The sequence below is a fragment of the Bubalus bubalis genome, chromosome 20 (assembly GCF_019923935.1).
Source record: "Bubalus bubalis isolate 160015118507 breed Murrah chromosome 20, NDDB_SH_1, whole genome shotgun sequence".
NCBI lineage: Eukaryota > Metazoa > Chordata > Mammalia > Artiodactyla > Bovidae > Bubalus > Bubalus bubalis.
The window spans coordinates 28,721,334-28,740,767 of record NC_059176.1 but is presented as its reverse complement, the minus strand read 5'-3'; the positions used below and the strand labels follow the sequence as shown (position 1 = coordinate 28,740,767).

The window sequence follows — 19,434 nt, the reverse complement described above, 5'->3', positions numbered from 1 at the left end:
AGGCTAACAATAAGGTGAATTATTTAAATGCTGCCTCTGATTACACAGTCACAATATTCTCATGCAGAGAATAGAAACACTACTCAAATGATTGACTGCAGGGGGAGAAATCTCTAATGTAGAAAGGCAATGTACCTTTTAAACAGGTAAATAGTGGGTGATTCCCAAAAATGCTTTTTACTCCTATAAAAGCCATCTGGCTAAAAAATCAGGCCTAGTGACTTTACTTTTAACTAAATGCATAGATATGATAAATCAAAACAATTTGGAAAATGGAAATAGAGCCCCCCTTTTAAAAAGGAGGAAACAGCATTATCTCAGTGGTTTCTTTTCACACCAATACAACATTCAAAAATTATTCTTGATTCTTAGACTTACACATCACTGAAGATACAATGGTAAGTAGCAGATCTGGTGTTTAAAAAGTTAACACAAAAACATGGCTATTTTTAGCTGAAGAATACTTTAAGACAGAACGTAAGAGCTGGATCACAAGCAAGTGGATATATATTTCTGCTAGCTTTCCAGTCTCAGTAAAGTGGATTTACATAGGAAAAAACATTTCTTCCTATAGTAATTTCAAAAAATGAAGTGTCAGTGATTCAAAATGGCAAGTATTTAAGCCCTCAGTCTGATGGCTGCAGTGAAACAGTCACATGACACAGTTTGTACGCTGCAAACATTTTAATGATTATTGTTAAGCATACATTTTGGAAATTTTTTTTTTACTTCAAACTGCAACAAGTTAAATAAATGTTTATAATATACAAAGAAAATACAACCAAAAGTAAAACTTGCTTTAAGTGTGCCTTGCATCTAAACCAGTGTTTTTTCCTCCCCCCCTTAATATATCTTTTATTTTTGAACTGCACAAACACACTTAAGAATTTGATCTTTATAGTATGGCATTTAGGAAATAAAAATATACTCCCACCTCAAAGAAATAAAAAGGTTGTGCATGATTATATGCCAAACAAAAGAGAGAACACTAGATATACTCTGATAGTGCAGGCATCATTAAAGAGGAAAAGAAAAAGCTTGAGATGCTCATTAACTCTCTATGTTTTAAGGAAGCAGGATTTCTGACCAAGTAGCTTAAAAGCCAGCAAAACAGGGATCAGTGATGGCAACTGTAGTGTATGAAGTATGAAATGACAAACTTTACACAAATACACTGTTAGAAATTTACCAGTGAACACTGAAGATCTGAGAAGCTGCTCTTTGGAACAGTCAAGTAGAACCACCTCATTCCAGTCACATGAGCCCTTGTAGCAACACAGTGTTCTGTGCTATGTACTTGCTGGCTGGATAGTTAAAGGATTTGTTTTGTCATTAGCAGCTAACAAACTTACTCCACGTGTTCTTAAAGCCTCAATGGTGGAAAAAAAGGCAAGTGTCATTAGCATGGAGGATCATATACTTCTCTGCAAACAAACACAAGAGGCTTCACTAGAATTTTAAGTCTCTGATGTCTCCCATTGCACTTCAAAGCTCAATTGAGATGAAAGCCTTTCTCCATTGTAGCAGCTAGCAGACGCTCTCTCATGATCTCCTCCGAAGAGTATTCTGGCAACTTTAGATAATGCACACATGTGTTCACTGATGGGTAGCTTGCATCAGTAGCATCAACCTACACAGAAACAGAATTGAAAATAATAGAAGACCATGACTTTAAATATGCATTTCTTTCAACCCTTAGGTAACTAAATTTGGTTTACATTGCCCAATAGCTAGAGTTTGTACCTTGCGTACAACTGTGAGCCTGGGATGCAAGTTAGCCAGTCCCCCTGGAGGCAGAGTTGAACAACCAGTGGTAAACTGCAGAAATGCTTTCCTCTCGTCTGAAGACATACCACATAAAACCCGCACGAACCTAAGGAAGCCAGGGCTACAAGAAGAAAAACAGAGTTACAGTGATCTGATAGCTGATTTAAATGAAAAATACTACCACTCCTTTATAAGCCAGCAATAACCCCCCAAAACGAATATCCACATGTCAAAAGAACCACATGTCTAGAGACTTTTGGGTAAGTATGAAATGAGCTGATGCAAACTACTTAAAAAATATCCTTCAAAGACTGTCTTACAAAGGCATATAGGAATCAAATATGCAACAAAGCCAGAAAATCAGAAAAGCTCAATGGAAATAGTGATTTAATGACTAGGAATAGTAAATGGGGACAGATTTTTGGAGATTTTTCTCATTCTGGGTACTGATTATGCAGGAGTGTCCATTCTGTGAAAATTCTTCAGGTTCTACATGCAATTTGTATACTTCTCTGTTATACTTCAATAAAAAGTTTATTTTAAAAAAGCTATGTATACAATGTTACTTAAGTTTAAAATAATACTTTCTCATTTACATTACTTTGAAAACTTATAAATCACAACTAAATACAATTTCCTGATATGCGGCGAACAGGAGTGAATTGAGTGCTATTAGACATTACTGGAATAATCAAGAGCTAGAATGTACACCATGATTAGCTAATAATATGGAATCAAGAATTTCCTAACAAGTATAGGTATGTGAGAGAATCTCACAATGTACATTAATACACTGCAGAGTAAAGGTAGATGGTATATGCACCATATCCTCAAATGGTTCAGAAAAAATGTGTGTGCGTGTGTATAGAGAGAAATAATGTAAAAGTACAGCAAAATGTTAAGTACTGGTGATTCTGGGTAAAGAATACATAAGAATTCTTAACTATTCTTCAACTTTTCTGTAAGTTTTAAAATATTTAAAAATAAAGATTAATATAAAAGCAATAAAGCCTAAGGGTTTATAAATGACCCAACTGTTAAGATGATGAACAGTTAAAATATAGTGAGTAAAGTTGGAATGTGAAGAAAGCTGAGTGCAGAAGAATTGATGCTTTTGAACTGTGGTGTTGGAGAAGACTCTTGAGAGTCCCTTGGACTGCAAGGACATCCAACCAGTCCATTCTGAAGGAGATCAGCCCTGGGATTTCTTTGGAAGGAATGATGCTAAAGCTGAAACTCCAGTACCTTGGCCACCTCATGCGAAGAGTGGACTCATTGGAAAAGACTCTGATGCTGGGAGGGATTGGGGACAGGAGGAGAAGGGGACGACAGAGGATGAGATGGCTGGATGGCATCACTGACTCAATGGACATGAGTCTGAGTGAACTCTGGGAGTTGGTGATTGACAGGGAGGCCTGGAGTGCTACAATTCATGGGGTTGCAAAGAGTCGGACACAACTGAGCGACTGAACTGAACTGAACTAAAAGGAATCAACATCAGCCAAGATTCAGGTGACTTTCTATCTAAACTCAGGCTTATCCATGAATATGTATCTTGATATTGGTGAGACTTAATTGCTTTCTCATTTTATGCATATAATTCACTGAGTCATTTAGAGAACCTGCCATTCTAAGATAAACATAAACAATCTGTCTTTCTTAGAAAATAACCAACACATACCTGTCACGTGTATAACCCAACTTAGGTTCAGTATAATTAATAATATCCTCTGCTGCCCAGGATGGCGACTGATTTCCACAAAGAATCATTTGGACCTCTTCATGGCTGAAGGAACTTAATTTCTCCATTGGAAAAACTTTATTAAACCCATCTACATTTTACACACAGCAAAAAAACAAAAACAAAACACAACTGAGTTTGAGTCTCCAAGTTACAATTTCAAAATCACAAATTTCAAATCAAAATACTCAACTAAATGGACAGAAGACAAATATAAATATCTGAAAAAGCCAATAAAAATTAAAGTAGCTTGAAGTCAAAACTGTGCTAGGGTTTTAAGTACAGAAATCTTTGCTTAGTATCAAAGATGTATATGTAGAGAGAATATTCAGACACTATGGTCTGTAGCCAAATTCTGATAATTTCCCAACCAGTTCTTTATGTCATACAAGCCAGCCAAAGCAAAGTTCTCATTTTTAAAACTAGTAAGTGATAAACAGTTCAATAGATTTTGCCTCACTCTTTACCTTAAGACTTTAGGTTCTAATATGGTTTAATTCATCCTGATCATGTATGCAGCCTTATATCCATTTACAAATGAAAAAACAGAAGCCAAAGTAGGTCCCTCATTACTGAGGAAGGCAGCTTAGGGTATGCTACAGCTTGAAAATGTTTCAATCTGTTCTGGGTACCCTGTAGGACCTAACTGTTGGGAAGACAAAAAACTAGATGACAAATCTAGAGATTACTAGCATAGTCTAATTTTTGAGCATAGCAGTACCTTAATTTTGGTGTCTCAAAGTAAAAGGAGAGGGATTAAGCTAAAGAGCCTTAAAATTACCTCTGAAGGCTTCCATCTGTTTCTGAATACCCGTATGCATGCAAAAGTCAAACATCAAATCCACATATTCTTCTGCATTATCCATTGTTATCATCTGCAAAGGAAAATTTGTCAAGGTAATTGTTAATATCTAGGAATATTTTAAGAGGATTTTTCTGAATTTACAAACATTTTAAAAGCAAAATTTGTACCTCATCTTCACCACTTGGCTTGAGATCCACAGCTGTAAAACCATATATTCTTGAGGAAGGGCAAAACTGGAAATTTAAACTGGGAGGGCAGAAAAAAAAGAATTAGATTAACATTCAACTAACACTGGTGTTTAATTTTAAAACACTGCTGCCAAAACCACGAACCCTTCCCTACACTCAATAATAACAAAATCACTCTACAGATTAGATGTTAAATATGGGGCCTTTTAAAATGCAAACCCCTGTGCAAGAAAACTATCTGGACAACTGTTACCAAACCTGGTTTTGCAGAAGTCGCATGAAACATCACCTTTCATGTTTCCATGTTTCACTTCCTCCTTATGGCACAAAATTAGTGAACTAAAGATTTCTGCAATGAATTATGGCAGCAACATGTTTATAAGATTTTTTTTTAAAAAACAGAAACTGTTGCTTTACACAAGTTATTAATGCTCTATTGTTATTCTCACCTCAAATCAAACCTTGAATATATTAAACATAACTTCTCAATATTCTCAAAAGAAGGAAGGAAAAAAAGGAAAGCAAACCTTGCAATCAATCCAAAATCACAGTTAAAGATAACAAGGACATAATAATTACATGGATACAAATTAATAGAATTTTATGAAAAATCTGCAGTATCCGAGTTAGTTAATACAACCACTGGGGACCAGGCTTATTGCAAATTACTGAAGACAAAGGAACAAAAGCTTTAGACCTTACTCATCCATTAGGCTAAAGTGTGTGTGTCTATGTATGTGTGTGTGTGTGTGTGTATATATATATATATATAAATATATATATATAAAAGTATATATATAAGTGAATTAATATATATATATAAAGCTTACCCTAAATCCTCTATGCTAAGTGGAGGCCCAGAACCTGATGGATTCTTCAGCACTAGTTCTTGTAATTTTGTGTTCTTCTCATCTTCAGAAAGACCTTTGTTGCTTAAAATCTGGCGCCTCTTGATGGCAAGGTCTTTAATTTCTTTTAAAAATCTGGCTCTGTGTGGGTTTACTAGTTCAAAGTCTTCCCAAGTTAAAATTCCATTAAACCAAGCTGGCGGTTTTGGTTTGGGGGGATCTAGAATGAATTCTGATTTTGAATCCTCCTCAAAGCTTCCTACTGAGAGTGAGTCATGCCCTTCTTCTGTAGAGGCTTCAGACTGACTTTCAGTGCAGTGTAGGTCTCTGTCGCCTCGTGACTCATAAATCAGTTTGCTCATATTACTTTTAATGTCCCCCATACACATAAGTTTAAAGAAAGGTTTGGAAATAGGTAAGTCCACAAGTCTATTGTCTTGAATGCATTTGGCCAAGAAAATTCCAAGGAAATGAAAGAGTTTTGTGATCCTTTCAAGCTCGTCACTGTCTTGTGGAAATGGAGCTGTGAACAGTCCACATGATCTCTGCACGTAGTATCCGGGAGGTTTCAATCCACCTCCAAGATCGACCTGATTTTTTAGAAGAAATGCAAATAAAATCAAAAGACCCATAAATATTAAACATCTTAACTGTGCTAGATAGTATCTATAAACACACTTTATCATGTTTTGTTGACTAAATTTTATCTTTTAATAATATCAAGATTATTCAATAATAAAAGCAGAGTCAGAAAACCTGACTTATGTTCTGAAAGCATATGCGATTTTTAACTTTCTAACTTTCTAAAAGCTGAATCACAAATCAAATCATGAAATAGGAAATAAATCTTACATGACGAGATTCATCATCTGGAAAGTTGTCATCACAAAGCCAAGCACCCAAGTCAGTTCTCTGGAATTCTGCTGCTACCAGAGCATAGAACTCTAATGTGGGCCCCAGACCAGTTCCTTCTTCTCCTAAAAATTCAACCTAAACATGAACAAATAAATTATGAGGGGAGGTAAGCTTTAAAAAAATCATTTCTGTAATGATCCTATTCTTGCCAAAATCCAGTCCTACTGTAATATGTTTTTTTAAAATAGCAGTGTATAATATAAGCCACACAACAGTTTTTATTTTAGTTTTTCTAAAGAGAAATTTGATTTGTTGTACACTATTCCATATTCAAACACTGTAGTTAGCATTGTTCATACATCAATTTACTTCTCACAACAAACCTACAAAATAAACTATCATCTCCTTTTCACATCAAAGCAAACCAAATTTTAGATAAAGAGGTTATATCATTTGCTTGAGGAAATGATGGTATACAGATCTGTGTCTTTGTGTGTCTGTCTATGTGACACTAAAACCTAAACTCTTTCACTTATTTCTGACTTCTAGCAATCACTTTAAGGATTTTTATACATAGTCCATGTATTCTAGAAATTTGAGGCAGTGTATAAAAATATACAGTACATGGTAAAATAATAATTAAGAATTATCTACATTAGAGGAATATATGGGTAAAAGAACAGATGAAGGCACAGAAATTTCTTCTTTCTTCTTTTTGACTGATCCGTGTGGCGATTGAACTGGTGTCCCCTGAAATGGAAGTGTGGAGTCCTAACCACTGGACTGCCAGGGAATTCCCAGGCACAGAAATTTTAAAGTGAAAACCATAAGCCTTATAAATTTTCTAGAGATGTATCATATTTACCACAGTCTGTGATCCAAAAAATAAAACAAATCAGGTGGCTGACCCCTGTGACAGGAGACGTATTTCTTTGTCTCTCATATATAAGGAATATAATCAACAATGCCCACAATAACATCTCTGCAGTAAATATACTGAATTTCCTACTGCCAATTGCTATAAAATTTCTCAATACAGAAATAAAAACCCATGATACAACACCAAGCACAATTCAAGTTAAACAATACTACAAAACACACATGCTCCAAAAAAGGCAGGTATCTTGTGGCACAGCATTAATTAATATAAAGGTAAAATTTGGAGTATCAGAAGCCTTTGTGGAATACAATTACTTGGTTCAGGCTTTGCTAAGAGATGAGCAGTGTCCTGCAAACGAACCAAGCACTCTCCCACTTCATGAGTGAAGATGCTCTTTGCTGCTCATTAAGCCATGAGATCCTGACCCTGAGGAGGTGAGCTGACATCCTCTCATGAGAGATGCCCTGCCAGAGGAGAAGGCCTTTGACCCAAAGGCAGAGGAATCCCTCTACACTTGTATCTAATGCAGTTTTTTTTCCCTAATGTAGTTTTTATGAGATGAAGAATAGAGATTGACTCTCTGGTTGTCATTCCTGCACACGAAACGAAATTTATATAGCGGTACCTCAAGCACTGATTTCCGATCTGCGTGTATTTGCATGACGTTTTCGGCCCACTCCATCAGTGATTCACCACGTGGAACTTTTACTCTTTCGTGCTTGAGACGACCAACACGGAACTCTCCAGGATCATCTCGCCTCACACTACTTGTGGTCCTTGTTCTTTCCACAGTGGCCTCACGTCGGTTTTGTAGCCACACAATTGCTCTGAAATAGAAGAACATCTCTGTAGCTGTGGCCTACAGCAACAGTGGATTGTACTACTACACAAGCAACAAAATTCAAAAGATTTAAAAATATTTTAAAAATAGTATTTTATCAGGTGATCAAATACACTAATCTTTTTTTTAATTTCCTTAAACAAATTGAGAAAATACTGAGTCTGTATTTTCCCTTTTTATTTTAGCAATTAACAGACCAAAATTAAGGTCTGTGGTCCAATCCCACACAACACATAAAAATATTGACAAACTCATAATACCTAATAACATAAACAAACATTTCCTAAATCAGAGAATGTAAAAAATGGTTAAGCTATCTTTATTAAATAACCAAATCCACCACTGAAACAGTATTGTGAGTTTGAAACATTTTCTTTGTAACAACGCAGAGCTAAACCATCTATGAAAGAAAGACTCCTGAACTAAGAATAACAAGATGAAAGATCTACCATGTGTGCTATAACTTTTTGGGTACCCTGAGACCAATCAGCTATATACTTTGAGAATCAATTTCCTCACTTGTAAAAATCAGGGAGTTCCCTGGTGGTCTAATGGTTAGCATTCAGTGTTCTTTACTGCCTATAGTGTTATGCACACAAATGCTTGGTAAAGGATACAAAATGGGACAACAAATGTAACTTATCAGGGCAACAGGCAGATCCATTTAAATTATAACTTTTTTACATCTACTTTGAAATTATTCTGGGTATTCAATCATTTAGCAAATATTTATGGAGCAACTACAATGAGAGCAGTACAATGTACATCCATTACACACAGTACAACATACAGCACAATGAGAGCAGTGAACAAAACTGCCGGAAATCCCTGCCCTCATGAAACTCTCATCTAATGAAGGAGACAGAAAAACAAAAAGTAAAATTTACAGTATGTTATATGGTAGCAAGAGAAAAATAATGGCCAAAAGATATATTTTAATGTTATGTCAAAGATATTTTCAAGCATTAAATTCTATATTCTTGGGAATTTCAGCAACTAAAAATTTATGTAAACCACTTAAATACTGTACAATAAATGCTAGCTGATGGAAAGCACAGTACTTAAATCCACACTGTTCTAAGAGTGCTTATGTACAACCAGAAACCAAAAAATGTTTAAAAGTTGGCAACTCTTTTTTTTCTTTTTTTAATTTGCCCATGCCACACAGCTTGAAAGATCATAGTTCCCCCACCAGGAACTGAACCTTCACCCTTGGCAGTGAAAGCGTGGAGTCCAAACCACTGGACCATCAGGGAATTCCCAAATATTGACAACTCTTTACAAGAAACCAACATATTCTCTGATGTCTTGATATAAAGTATAAGTACATTTTAAGCTTATATAAAACATTAAAAAGTAAAAATACACACTTCCTACCTTGATGCACCAAATGCTGTACATGTGAAATAAAGCTGTCTAGTTTCGAACGGTATTAGAAAAGGACACTTGCTGGTTAACTGTTCACACCAGTCTGGCAGAGCTCCACTTGCCAATGCCAATGGTTCCTGCAATTTAACAAATAACAAAGTCCTATTATTAACAAAGACAAAAAAAGGGAGTCGATTCTTAACAGGACAAATGGTGAGAGGAAGAAAAAGAAGGAGAGGTAATACTTTGAAAGTCCAACAGATTCAAGAGTTCAACTATCTGGTTTTATTACCTCAATTTGCTGCAAAATTTTTGTTGTGATTTTTTTGCTAGTGAATTCATCTGGTGGAAAAGTAAACTGAGGCTGCTCATCACCTTCTGTAAAAGTAATAGAATTAATAAAAATATAAACTGACTTATTTGTTTAAATGCCACAGAAATGAAACAAGGATTCTTACAGACCTTCCTGGGATATTCTTGAGTAAGGGTCACTTGCAACTATATACAGAATACGCAGGAGCTGAAGGACGTCTTCCACGCCACATGAATTCTGCCCATTGCCTGCTTTGGCCTGAGGTTGTTCTTTTGTCAAATTCAGAATATCACTACTTTGAAGAGTAGAAATGGCCCCCTGGTTTAACCCAGACTTTGTTCCATGCTCACAAAAATCCTATAGAAACAGGAAAACCAGCCATTAATCATTTTCAAGAAAAACAATATATCATCCTATTAGTATTAATGTGAAAAAGCTCAAATTCTTAAAAAAACAACTGTGTTCTTTTAAAATAAAAACAGTATCACCCAAGTCAAGGCTTAATGTGTTCTAAACCAATAAAATTCTCAAAATATAACTACTGAAAGCCACAGTTAAAACTATGTATTTAGATCCAATGCCACAAACCAAATTTGAAATTTTAGCATTGGCATATTAACAATGTTAATTCAACCTCATTTTTTAGTATGTCCCAACGAACTGCTCTTCTGTAAGAATACTTAAAAAGCTGCAAACAAAGCAAAGCCATTCCCAATCAAAACAGTGTCTTGATGCCAATATATACCTTATATGCAGCTATGAGCTGAGAACAATTTCTGTTTTTCCTAATACTTTTATTAGTGCCAGTTAATTTCCAGTGGCGCAGGAAAGCGGCGTCTGCATTCTTCTGCAGGTAGGTTATCAAGTCATTCTTTGGTAATTCATCAGTGCCAAGGTACTGTTCCACATGCTCTATAGACCAACAACCCTACAATAGGAAAAACCAAATGTTGGCCTTTCCTGATTATAAAGTCTATGCTATTTCACATGCATTTCATAAGGTGGCTTCAAGATCATGCGTTTAAGCTAATCTGAAGAATGCCATGTTGCTGATTTCTCCCTCAATTGTTCAACTGAAACACAGTGTTAGTTTTTCTTTGCTTTTCTTTTTCTAAGTAGCCAAGAATAAAGATTCATTTCCTAAAAATACTTACCATTTTTCCATTTTCCTTTTCTTTGTCAGAATCCTTCATTTCTCTGTACATAATTCTAAACATGAAGATATTATTCAAGTTAATTCATAAATCAAATGATTTGTGTTATTTCCAATAAGGCTTCAATTCTTTAAAAACATATGATGAGGTCACTATATGCTTAAACACTGAACTCAGAGAATTTATTAAGAAAAAATGTATCACTTCTCCACCTTTTGACTAAGATCAAGCATATTAAGAAAAAGTATTAATCTGTTAAACCGGGAAAAGTAGCAGAAATCATATTCCTGAAAAAGTTGTGGCTTATAAATTTAGCATTATTAAGAAGAAAACATATATCAAACCTGGAACTTTTAAAGAAATGAATATGCTATATCTTGTATTATAGCTTTCACATATTGTTATAAAAATGAGATGTGTTTGTATCTAGATGGATATGAGTAAGAAGGGCCAAGAGCCCTTATGCTCATGTAAGGCAGTTGAGATCAAATTGTCAACTTTAATTATTCCAATTAAAACTGAAGGAAGAGTATGCCATGATGACCTGTTCTGTCTCAAAAAGACATAGATTACTTTATTGAACATTATATAAAATTATCAATGATGTTAACAGAACATCAGATATAGAAACTAAGAAAAATAAAGTCACACAGGATGACTATAATAGTTATAATATTAAACTATATAAATTTATATTATTACATAATAAATATTATGATAGGTAATACTTACTGAGCACCCTCTACATCCCAGATAGTACTGAATCTACTTTATATATATTAATTTACAGATTTCTCACAACTACTCTCATTTTACAGATTAGAAAACAAAGTACTAAAATGTTATATAAATTTTGGCCAAGGTCATTGACAGTTATTTGTTGAACAGATAAATGAATGAACAAAGAGAGGTATGCTTAACTAAGAGACTCTCAAACATAGAAAATATTTACTATTTCATACACAATCCCAGTCAAAGAGTTCAACAATCATTACATAAGGAATTAGTCTAAAGTTCCTTCCAGTTGTAAGCGTTAACTTCTATATATCAGGAGTCAAAAATGTTCTTATCTATTCTTATAAACCGAGAGAACTTAATCTTTTCTGTTCTTATAATATAAAATATAGAAAATATAATACTTGGCTTATATACTATGAAATATCTACTTAAAATATTAAATTAAAATTTCTTACGTGTATGTTGGCTCCCAAATACGCCTAAGTTTATCTGATTTCACATTGCCATTACATGACAACTGAAGCAATTTCTGTACATAGTAAAAGATGGTTGATCTGAAATTAGTGAGTGGTAATTCAACTTCACGAGTTGTTCCAAGACCTGTTACTTTTAAAGTGAGGGCTAATCGAGGTGATGGAGTACATTCAACTTCTTCCAAAAGCTCTGAATGAGGTGTTCCTAAAAATACAGAAGATGTGAAAAACATTAAAACAAGCAGTCCAGAAAAGAGTACTGTGCCATCAGGAGACAGGTCACATGAAATCTCAGCCCTTCTGACATAAAGAAGTTAAAGAGATCAGCTACTTAAGATTCTCTTGGTTTCAATATTTTTTTTTTTAATTTGAAGAATATACCTATGTTACTTAAAGGGTTCTAGAGTAGAATTTATGCATATGATATGAATTTCTTGTTTTTATTATGATATACATACAACTATGAGTATTTCAGAAAATTTTATTTTTATAAATGAGAAAACTCTAAAATTATTAATAATCTTATATCCAGAGAAAATCACATACTCAGTTAAAGACCTGTCAACTTTTTATGTATACTGAATGAGTGTATTATGAAGTACATACACACAAAGACAATTAGGTTCATAATTATTTAGTGATGTACTCATTTTTTAAATCTCAGGAATCTTTTCCTCATATCATGATACAGTGTTATAAGGTATTATTTTATTCACTGCATGACATTCCATTGTACTTTAACTGAAACAATTCCATTCTCAAAACATAATGAAGGTCATTTCCAAGTTTTTAAAAATACTTCTTTAATCACCCGTGTATAAAGTGAATACTTCTATGATACCAATTTGTAGCAGTAAAAATATGAAATACATTGCTAAAGAGCTCTATCGAAAATTTGTACCTATTTGTACTCCGAGTAGATTTTCCTATTTGAGACATCTTTAAATACTCTCTCTCACCATTATACCACGTCATATACCACACGTTATACTATAAAGTGTACTTACTTCCACATTTAACTTAAGTATCTTTCTATCAAGTAAAAAGTACATTCCACACAAACATCTAAGTTTTCTTGAAGGATAATATATTGATTGCAATAGCTGACATTTATTGAGACACACATCAGGTACCATGCTAGGCACTTTCTATATTTTACCTCACTTAATCCTTTTAACTACATGGTCAAACAAGGACTACTGTTTTCCCCAGATAACAGATGAGTAGAGTCAGGCTTGCACAGGGTAGGGATTTGCCCAGTATATTAGTTTCCTATTGCTGCTGTAACAAATGACCACAAACTGAGTGGTTTAAAACAACACAAATGTATTATCTTATAATTCTAGAGGTAAGAAATCTAAAATGGGCTGGCAAGGCGTTGTTTCTTTTGGAGGCTCCAGGGAAGAATCCATTTCCTTGCCTTTTCTAGCATCCAGAAGCTTCCCATTTTCCTTGGCTAATGGCCCCTCAACAGTATAATTGCTGCTTTCTGACTTTGACCCTCCTGTTGCTCTCTTATGAGGACACTTGTGATTACATTGGGCTCATCCGAGAATCAGGATCATTTCCCCATCTCAAGATTCTTAATCACATCTCCAAAGTCTTTTCTCATGTTAAGGTGACATATTCACAAATTCTAGAGGTTAGGACCTATACAGCTTTCGGGGTGGAGGCAGGAGGGCAGTGGAGTGCATGGGGCCATTAGTGTGCCTACCACATCCAAAATAGAGTTGTAAGACACGGAGCTACCACTCAGGCTGACTGACTCCAGAGGCCATAAGTAAAACCATTACATAGCTTTTCAAAGAAAAGCTGAATGGGAGTAATGTTTAACAATTTTAATCTAGTAGAAAACAGAATACAAACTATCTACCTTTAAATGAGAACTTACTTTAAAATTTATACAACTGTAAAACAGTGTATTTTCAAAATACTCTAATTTATAAGTCAAGACATGGAGGCAACCTAAATGTCTAACAACAGATGAATGGATAAAGAAGAGGTGGTTGTGTGTATACACACACACACACAATGAACTAGAAATACATAAAATTATTAATCAATATTCATCAATTATTGATATTCATTTATATTTATAAAATATTTATTAATATTGGTAATTTATTATCAATAAAAAAGAATTAAATAACGCCATTCACAGCAACATGGATGAACCTAGATATGAACATACTAAGTATGTTAGAGAAAGACAAATAAGTGAAGTAAGTCCGAGAAAGACAAATACCATATGGTATCACTTAAATGTGTAACCTAAAATATGATACAAATGAACTTATTTATGAAACAGAAACAGATTCATAGATACAGAAAACAAATTTATAATTATTAAATAGGAAAGGCAGTGGGGGAGGGATAAATTAGGAAATTGGGATGAGCAAATATAAACTACTATATATAAAATAAACAAAATCCTACTGTATAGCACAGGGAACTATATTCAACATTCTGTAATTAGCCATAATGCAAAAAATATGAAAAAGAGTACATATATGTATAACTGAATCACTTTCCTATACAACAGAAAATAACACAACATTGTAAAGCAACTATACTTCAATAAAAAATAATCAGTGCTATGTGGTGCTCCAAATGGGAAGGAAATCCAAAAAAGAGAGGATATATGTATATGTGTAGCTGATTCACTTTGCTGTACAGCAGAAACTAACACAGCAGTGAAAAGCAATTATACTCCAATAAAAATTGAAAAAATAAAATACTGTATTTTGTTCCTTTCAAAAAAAAAAAGCTGTATTTTTTAAGGATTTGTGTCTGATATATAGTTTTTCCTGAAACCTATTATTTATAATCTGCATATACAAGTAGTATTTTAACTGTTTAAACTATATAGTACTTAACTACTTAATCTGGAATCTATTAAAATTAAATCACAAAAGATAAAATATCTTATACCTGGGGGTGGAATTTCTAGATCAGTTGTCTGCTGGACATTAGTTCGACCAGGTCTAGGATCAAAAGCAGGAACCAAAGCTGAAAACTGCCGCTTGAGCACATAATCATCGTCCCATGTTCTCCGGCGGCCCCCCTTGGTTTCATACTCTTCCTCTTCCTATAAAGATAAAATTCCATGTACAGATAAACATTATAAAACTCTTCATTATTGCAACAATGGTATGCTATCTATAAAATAAGGTATATGTTGAGTACTTCTCTCTATAGGTATTTTATAGTCTTATTCAGCCATATTTCTTAAGCACAAAATGAACCAACACAAACATGTATAGATATATACACATTTCTTAATGATTTATCAAAAGTAAGTAGGTTTTGGAGAAAATGTTTATAAACAGAGGTTTTACGAATTGTATCTAACAGCTTCTTTAAAGTTCTCAAAAATACAGGAAAAGACAAATGAAATCATAAGAAGCCTTACACTTTTGTAAATCAGACCTTATTAACACTTTTGACAATAAAGTACACATGAATATTTTCTTTAAAAAAAAAAAAAAAGCACCTTTACTGGTGGTTGCACAAATTTACATATGTGATAAAATGATAAAGAACCATACACACACACTGGGTCAATTATGTAAGATGTAACCACTGGAAGAAACTGACAAAAGGCACACAAGACTTTTCAGTCTCTGCAACTCATTGTGAACATATAATTATTTCTAAATACGCTTTTAAAAAAAAGTGTAAACTAAATTACATACAAAACAGATACAGCGCTTGAAGCTGATTTAAATTACTTTGGGGCAAATAGTTCAAACAAGTTCTACAAAGTGTTGATTTGTCAAATGATGAGTTCCTGGGGAATCACTGCAATATTTCTTTCTACTTCTACTTTCTACTTCTAGCATGTTTAAAAAATTCCGTAATAAAAGTTTTTTTAAGGAACATTTTTCTCCTCTTCTTCGCTTTTATTAATTTTATCAACAAAAAATTCAATGAATTATAAATATTATAAATGTCTGATATAATAATTTTTAAAAAATAATTATGTAAATACTTACATGTACACATTTAGCCCCCTCATAACACTTAATTGAGATGAACCATTACAGGAGATCAAACTGACATTTGATCAGTCTGAAACCAGTTTTATCTGGGATCTAAAACTTCTATGTGTGATCTTTAGTAATTACTTCATCTGAAAACTGAGACTAATAATAACTTAAAAGGGTTGTTGAATGCATTGAATTAGTTAATATACATAAGCAGTATCTAGCACATAATTAAAGATAAATAAATGTTAGCTAATAGGCTAATACTTCTATTCCTATACTGTGAAAACTACAAATCTTAGAAAATAGCTATTAACCATGCTGTAAAGAGCAATATTGCATAGGAACCTGGAATGTTAGGTCCATGAATCAAGGCAAATTGGAAGTGATCAAATAGGAAATGGCAAGAGTGAACGTCAACATTTTAGGAATCAGCGAACTAAAATGGACTGGAATGGGTGAATTTAACACAAATGACCATTATATCCACTACTGTGGGCAAGAATCCCTTAGAAGAAATGAAGTATCACAGTCAACAAGAGTCCAAAATGCAGTACTTGGATGCGGTCTCAAAAATGACAGAATGATCTTGGTTTTTTTCCAAGGCAAACCATTCAATATCACGGTAATCCAAGTCTATGCCCAGACCAGTAATGCTGAAGAAGCTGAAGTTGAACAGTGCTATGAAGACCTACAAGACCTTCTAGAATTAAAACCAAAAAAAGATGTCCTTTTCATTATAGGGGACTGGATTGCAAAAGTAGAAAGTCAAGAAACACCTGGAGTAACAGGCAAATTTGGCCTTGGAGTACAGAATGAAGCAGTGCAAAGGCTAACAGAATGGGAAAGACTAGAGATCTCTTCAAGAAAATTAGAGATATCAAGGGAACATTTCATGCAAAGATGGGCTCAATAAAGGACAGAAATGCTATTGACCGAACAGAAGTAGAAGATATTAAGAAGAGGTGGCAAGAATACACAGAAGAACTATACAAAAAAGATCTTCACGACTCAGATAATCAAGATGGTGCGATCACTCACCTAGAACCAGACATCCTGGAATGTGAAGTCAAGTGGGCCTTAGGAAGCATCACTACGAACAAAGCTAGTGGAAGTGATGGAATTCCAGTTGAGCTATTCCAAATCCTGAAAGATGATGCTGTGAAAGTGCTGCACTCAATATGCCAGCAAATTTGGAAAACTCAGCAGTGACCACAGGACTGGAAAAGGTCAGTTGTCATTCCAATCCCAGAGAAAGGCAATGCCAAAGAGTGCTCAAACTACCACACAGTTGCACTCATCTCACATGCTAGCAAATGCTCAAAATTCTCCAAGCCAGGTTTCAATGATACGTGAACCGTGAACTTCCAGATGTTCAAGCTGGTTTTAGAAAGGGCAGAGGAACCAGAGATCAAATTGCCAACATCTGCTGGATCATCGAAAAAGCAGGAGAATTCCAGAAAAACATCTATTTCTGCTTTATTGACTATGCCAAAGCCTTGGACTATGTGGATCACAATAAACTTTGGAAAATCCTTCAAGAGATGGGAATACCAGACCACCTGACCTACCTCCTGAGAAATCTGTATGCAGGTCAGGAAGCAACAGTTAGAACTGGACATGGAACAACAGACTGGTTCCAAATAGGAAAAGGAGTACGTCAAGGCTGTATATTGTCACCCTGCTTATTTCGCTTATATGCAGAGTACATCATGAGAAACTCTGGGCTGGATGAACCACCGGCTGGAATCAAAATTGCTGGGAGAAATATCAGTAACCTCAGATATGCAGATGACCCCACCCTTATGGCAAAAAGTGAAGAAGAACTGAAGAGCCTCTTGATGAAAGTGAAAGAGGAGAGTGAAAAAATTGGCTGAAAGCTCAACATTCAGAAAACTAAGATCATGGCATCCAGTCCCATCACTTCATGGCAAATAGATGGAGAAACAGTGGAAACAGAGGCAGACTTTATTTTTGGGGGCTCCAAAATCACTGCAGATGGTGACTGCAGCCATGAAATTAAAAGACGCTTACTCCTTGGAAGGAAAGTTATGACCAGCCTAGACAGCATATTAAAAAGCAGAGATATTACTTTGCCAACGAAGGTCCATCTAGTCAAGGCTATGATTTTTCCAGTGTGAGAGTTGGACTATAAAGAAAGCTGAGCACCAGAGAATTGATGCTTTGAACTGTGGTGTTGGAGAAGACTCCTGAGAGTCCCTTGGACTGCAAGGAGAGCCAACCAGTCCATCCGAAAGGAAATCAGTTCTGAATGTTCATTGGAAGGACTGATGCTGAAGCTGAAACTCCAATACCTTGGCAACATGATGCGAAGAGCTGACTCATCTGAAAAGACACTGATGCTAGGAAAGATTGAAGGCAAGAGAAGAAGGGGACGACAAAGGATGAGATGGTTGGATGGCATCACCAACTCAATGGACATGAGTTTGAGTAAACTCCAGGAGTTGTTGATGGACAGGGAGGCCTGGCGTGCTGCAGTCCATGAGGCTGCAAAGAGTCGGACATGACTGAGTAACTGAACTGATTTTAATATATGTTTACCACATACCACAAAAAGGTCAAAGAGGGTGTTCCAAGTAAAAAAAAACCCTGTCTGCATTATGGGAGAGCAATCATGGACTCTACCTGGTATATAGAACCCAAGTAGTTGGGCAAGTATGCTTTTGTTAACTCTGGTTGCTTCCTGGCCTCACCCTGCCCCCTCTGTAGATTTTCCTAGACATTTCAGTCAGTGCTTTACTGTGGAAGGAAAAAACTCCACTGTAGGAAGGCAGACATGAAGATATTACCTGCTCCCCAATAGGTCGGCTCCCCGCTCCAGCTGGGACCTGTGGTAGCTGTGAGGTGACAGCATGGTGTGTTACATCAGAGCGGGAGCCAGCTCGGCGCTGTAGGGACGGACGTCTCAGAATCTAATACAGAAAATGGAAAGAGACGTGTCTAATTATGTGACTCATATATATCCCTCTTCAGCCTTGACCTGAACTATAAATCTATGTTATCAAAACTGTCATTAGAAAATTTCATTAGCCATTTATAGAAAAGTTTTAAATTCATCATACATCATATACTAACATTCAGAAGAAACGTGCCCATGCTCTATGTATTTTCCAAGAAAGGTATACAAAAACATTTCTTGGAAGTTCTCTACCCACTAAAACCCAACTTAGGAAAAAATGCTTTTAATCGTCTAACATTTTATAAAAGGAAATTAAAATTATACATGAAGCTAAAATAAAAGGCATTTTCAAGCAAAAGTTCAATTTTAAGACAATCATAGTTAACAAACACTATGGGTTCTGGATCATACTGCCTAAGCTTGGGTCCTACTTCCTACTTAACTCTGATTAATTTGAGCAAATTATGTATTCTATGTCTCTATCTCATAGGTCTGTGTAAAGACTCATGAGATAATACAGATACTGTGTGCAAAACAGTAGATACCAGAAAATTCTA

The 19,434-nt window shown here is 35.0% G+C and overlaps 1 protein-coding gene across 6 annotated transcripts in view; it reads right to left on the bottom strand.

The window, feature by feature from the left end:
* Window positions 1-669: 669 nt before the first annotated feature.
* The window catches only part of HECTD1 (HECT domain E3 ubiquitin protein ligase 1), a 75,828-nt gene continuing 57,063 nt past the window's right edge, over window positions 670-19,434 (bottom strand). For 5 of the 6 annotated variants that reach the window (XM_025271334.3, XM_025271335.3, XM_025271336.3 and 2 more), the window contains 16 exons: window positions 18,768-18,890; window positions 14,903-15,059; window positions 11,954-12,176; window positions 10,761-10,815; window positions 10,352-10,534; window positions 9,756-9,963; window positions 9,586-9,671; window positions 9,303-9,430; window positions 7,710-7,911; window positions 6,202-6,339; window positions 5,332-5,939; window positions 4,481-4,559; window positions 4,290-4,383; window positions 3,449-3,599; window positions 1,744-1,888; window positions 670-1,630 (listed from right to left, as the gene is read on the bottom strand). In XM_025271334.3, the coding sequence (XP_025127119.1) occupies window positions 1,493-1,630; window positions 1,744-1,888; window positions 3,449-3,599; window positions 4,290-4,383; window positions 4,481-4,559; window positions 5,332-5,939; window positions 6,202-6,339; window positions 7,710-7,911; window positions 9,303-9,430; window positions 9,586-9,671; window positions 9,756-9,963; window positions 10,352-10,534; window positions 10,761-10,815; window positions 11,954-12,176; window positions 14,903-15,059; window positions 18,768-18,890 (2,718 nt within the window). In that variant the 3' untranslated portion in view covers window positions 670-1,492. The remainder of the gene's footprint in view (window positions 1,631-1,743; window positions 1,889-3,448; window positions 3,600-4,289; window positions 4,384-4,480; window positions 4,560-5,331; window positions 5,940-6,201; window positions 6,340-7,709; window positions 7,912-9,302; window positions 9,431-9,585; window positions 9,672-9,755; window positions 9,964-10,351; window positions 10,535-10,760; window positions 10,816-11,953; window positions 12,177-14,902; window positions 15,060-18,767; window positions 18,891-19,434) is intronic. The other variant, XM_025271337.3, reaches the window with a different exon arrangement.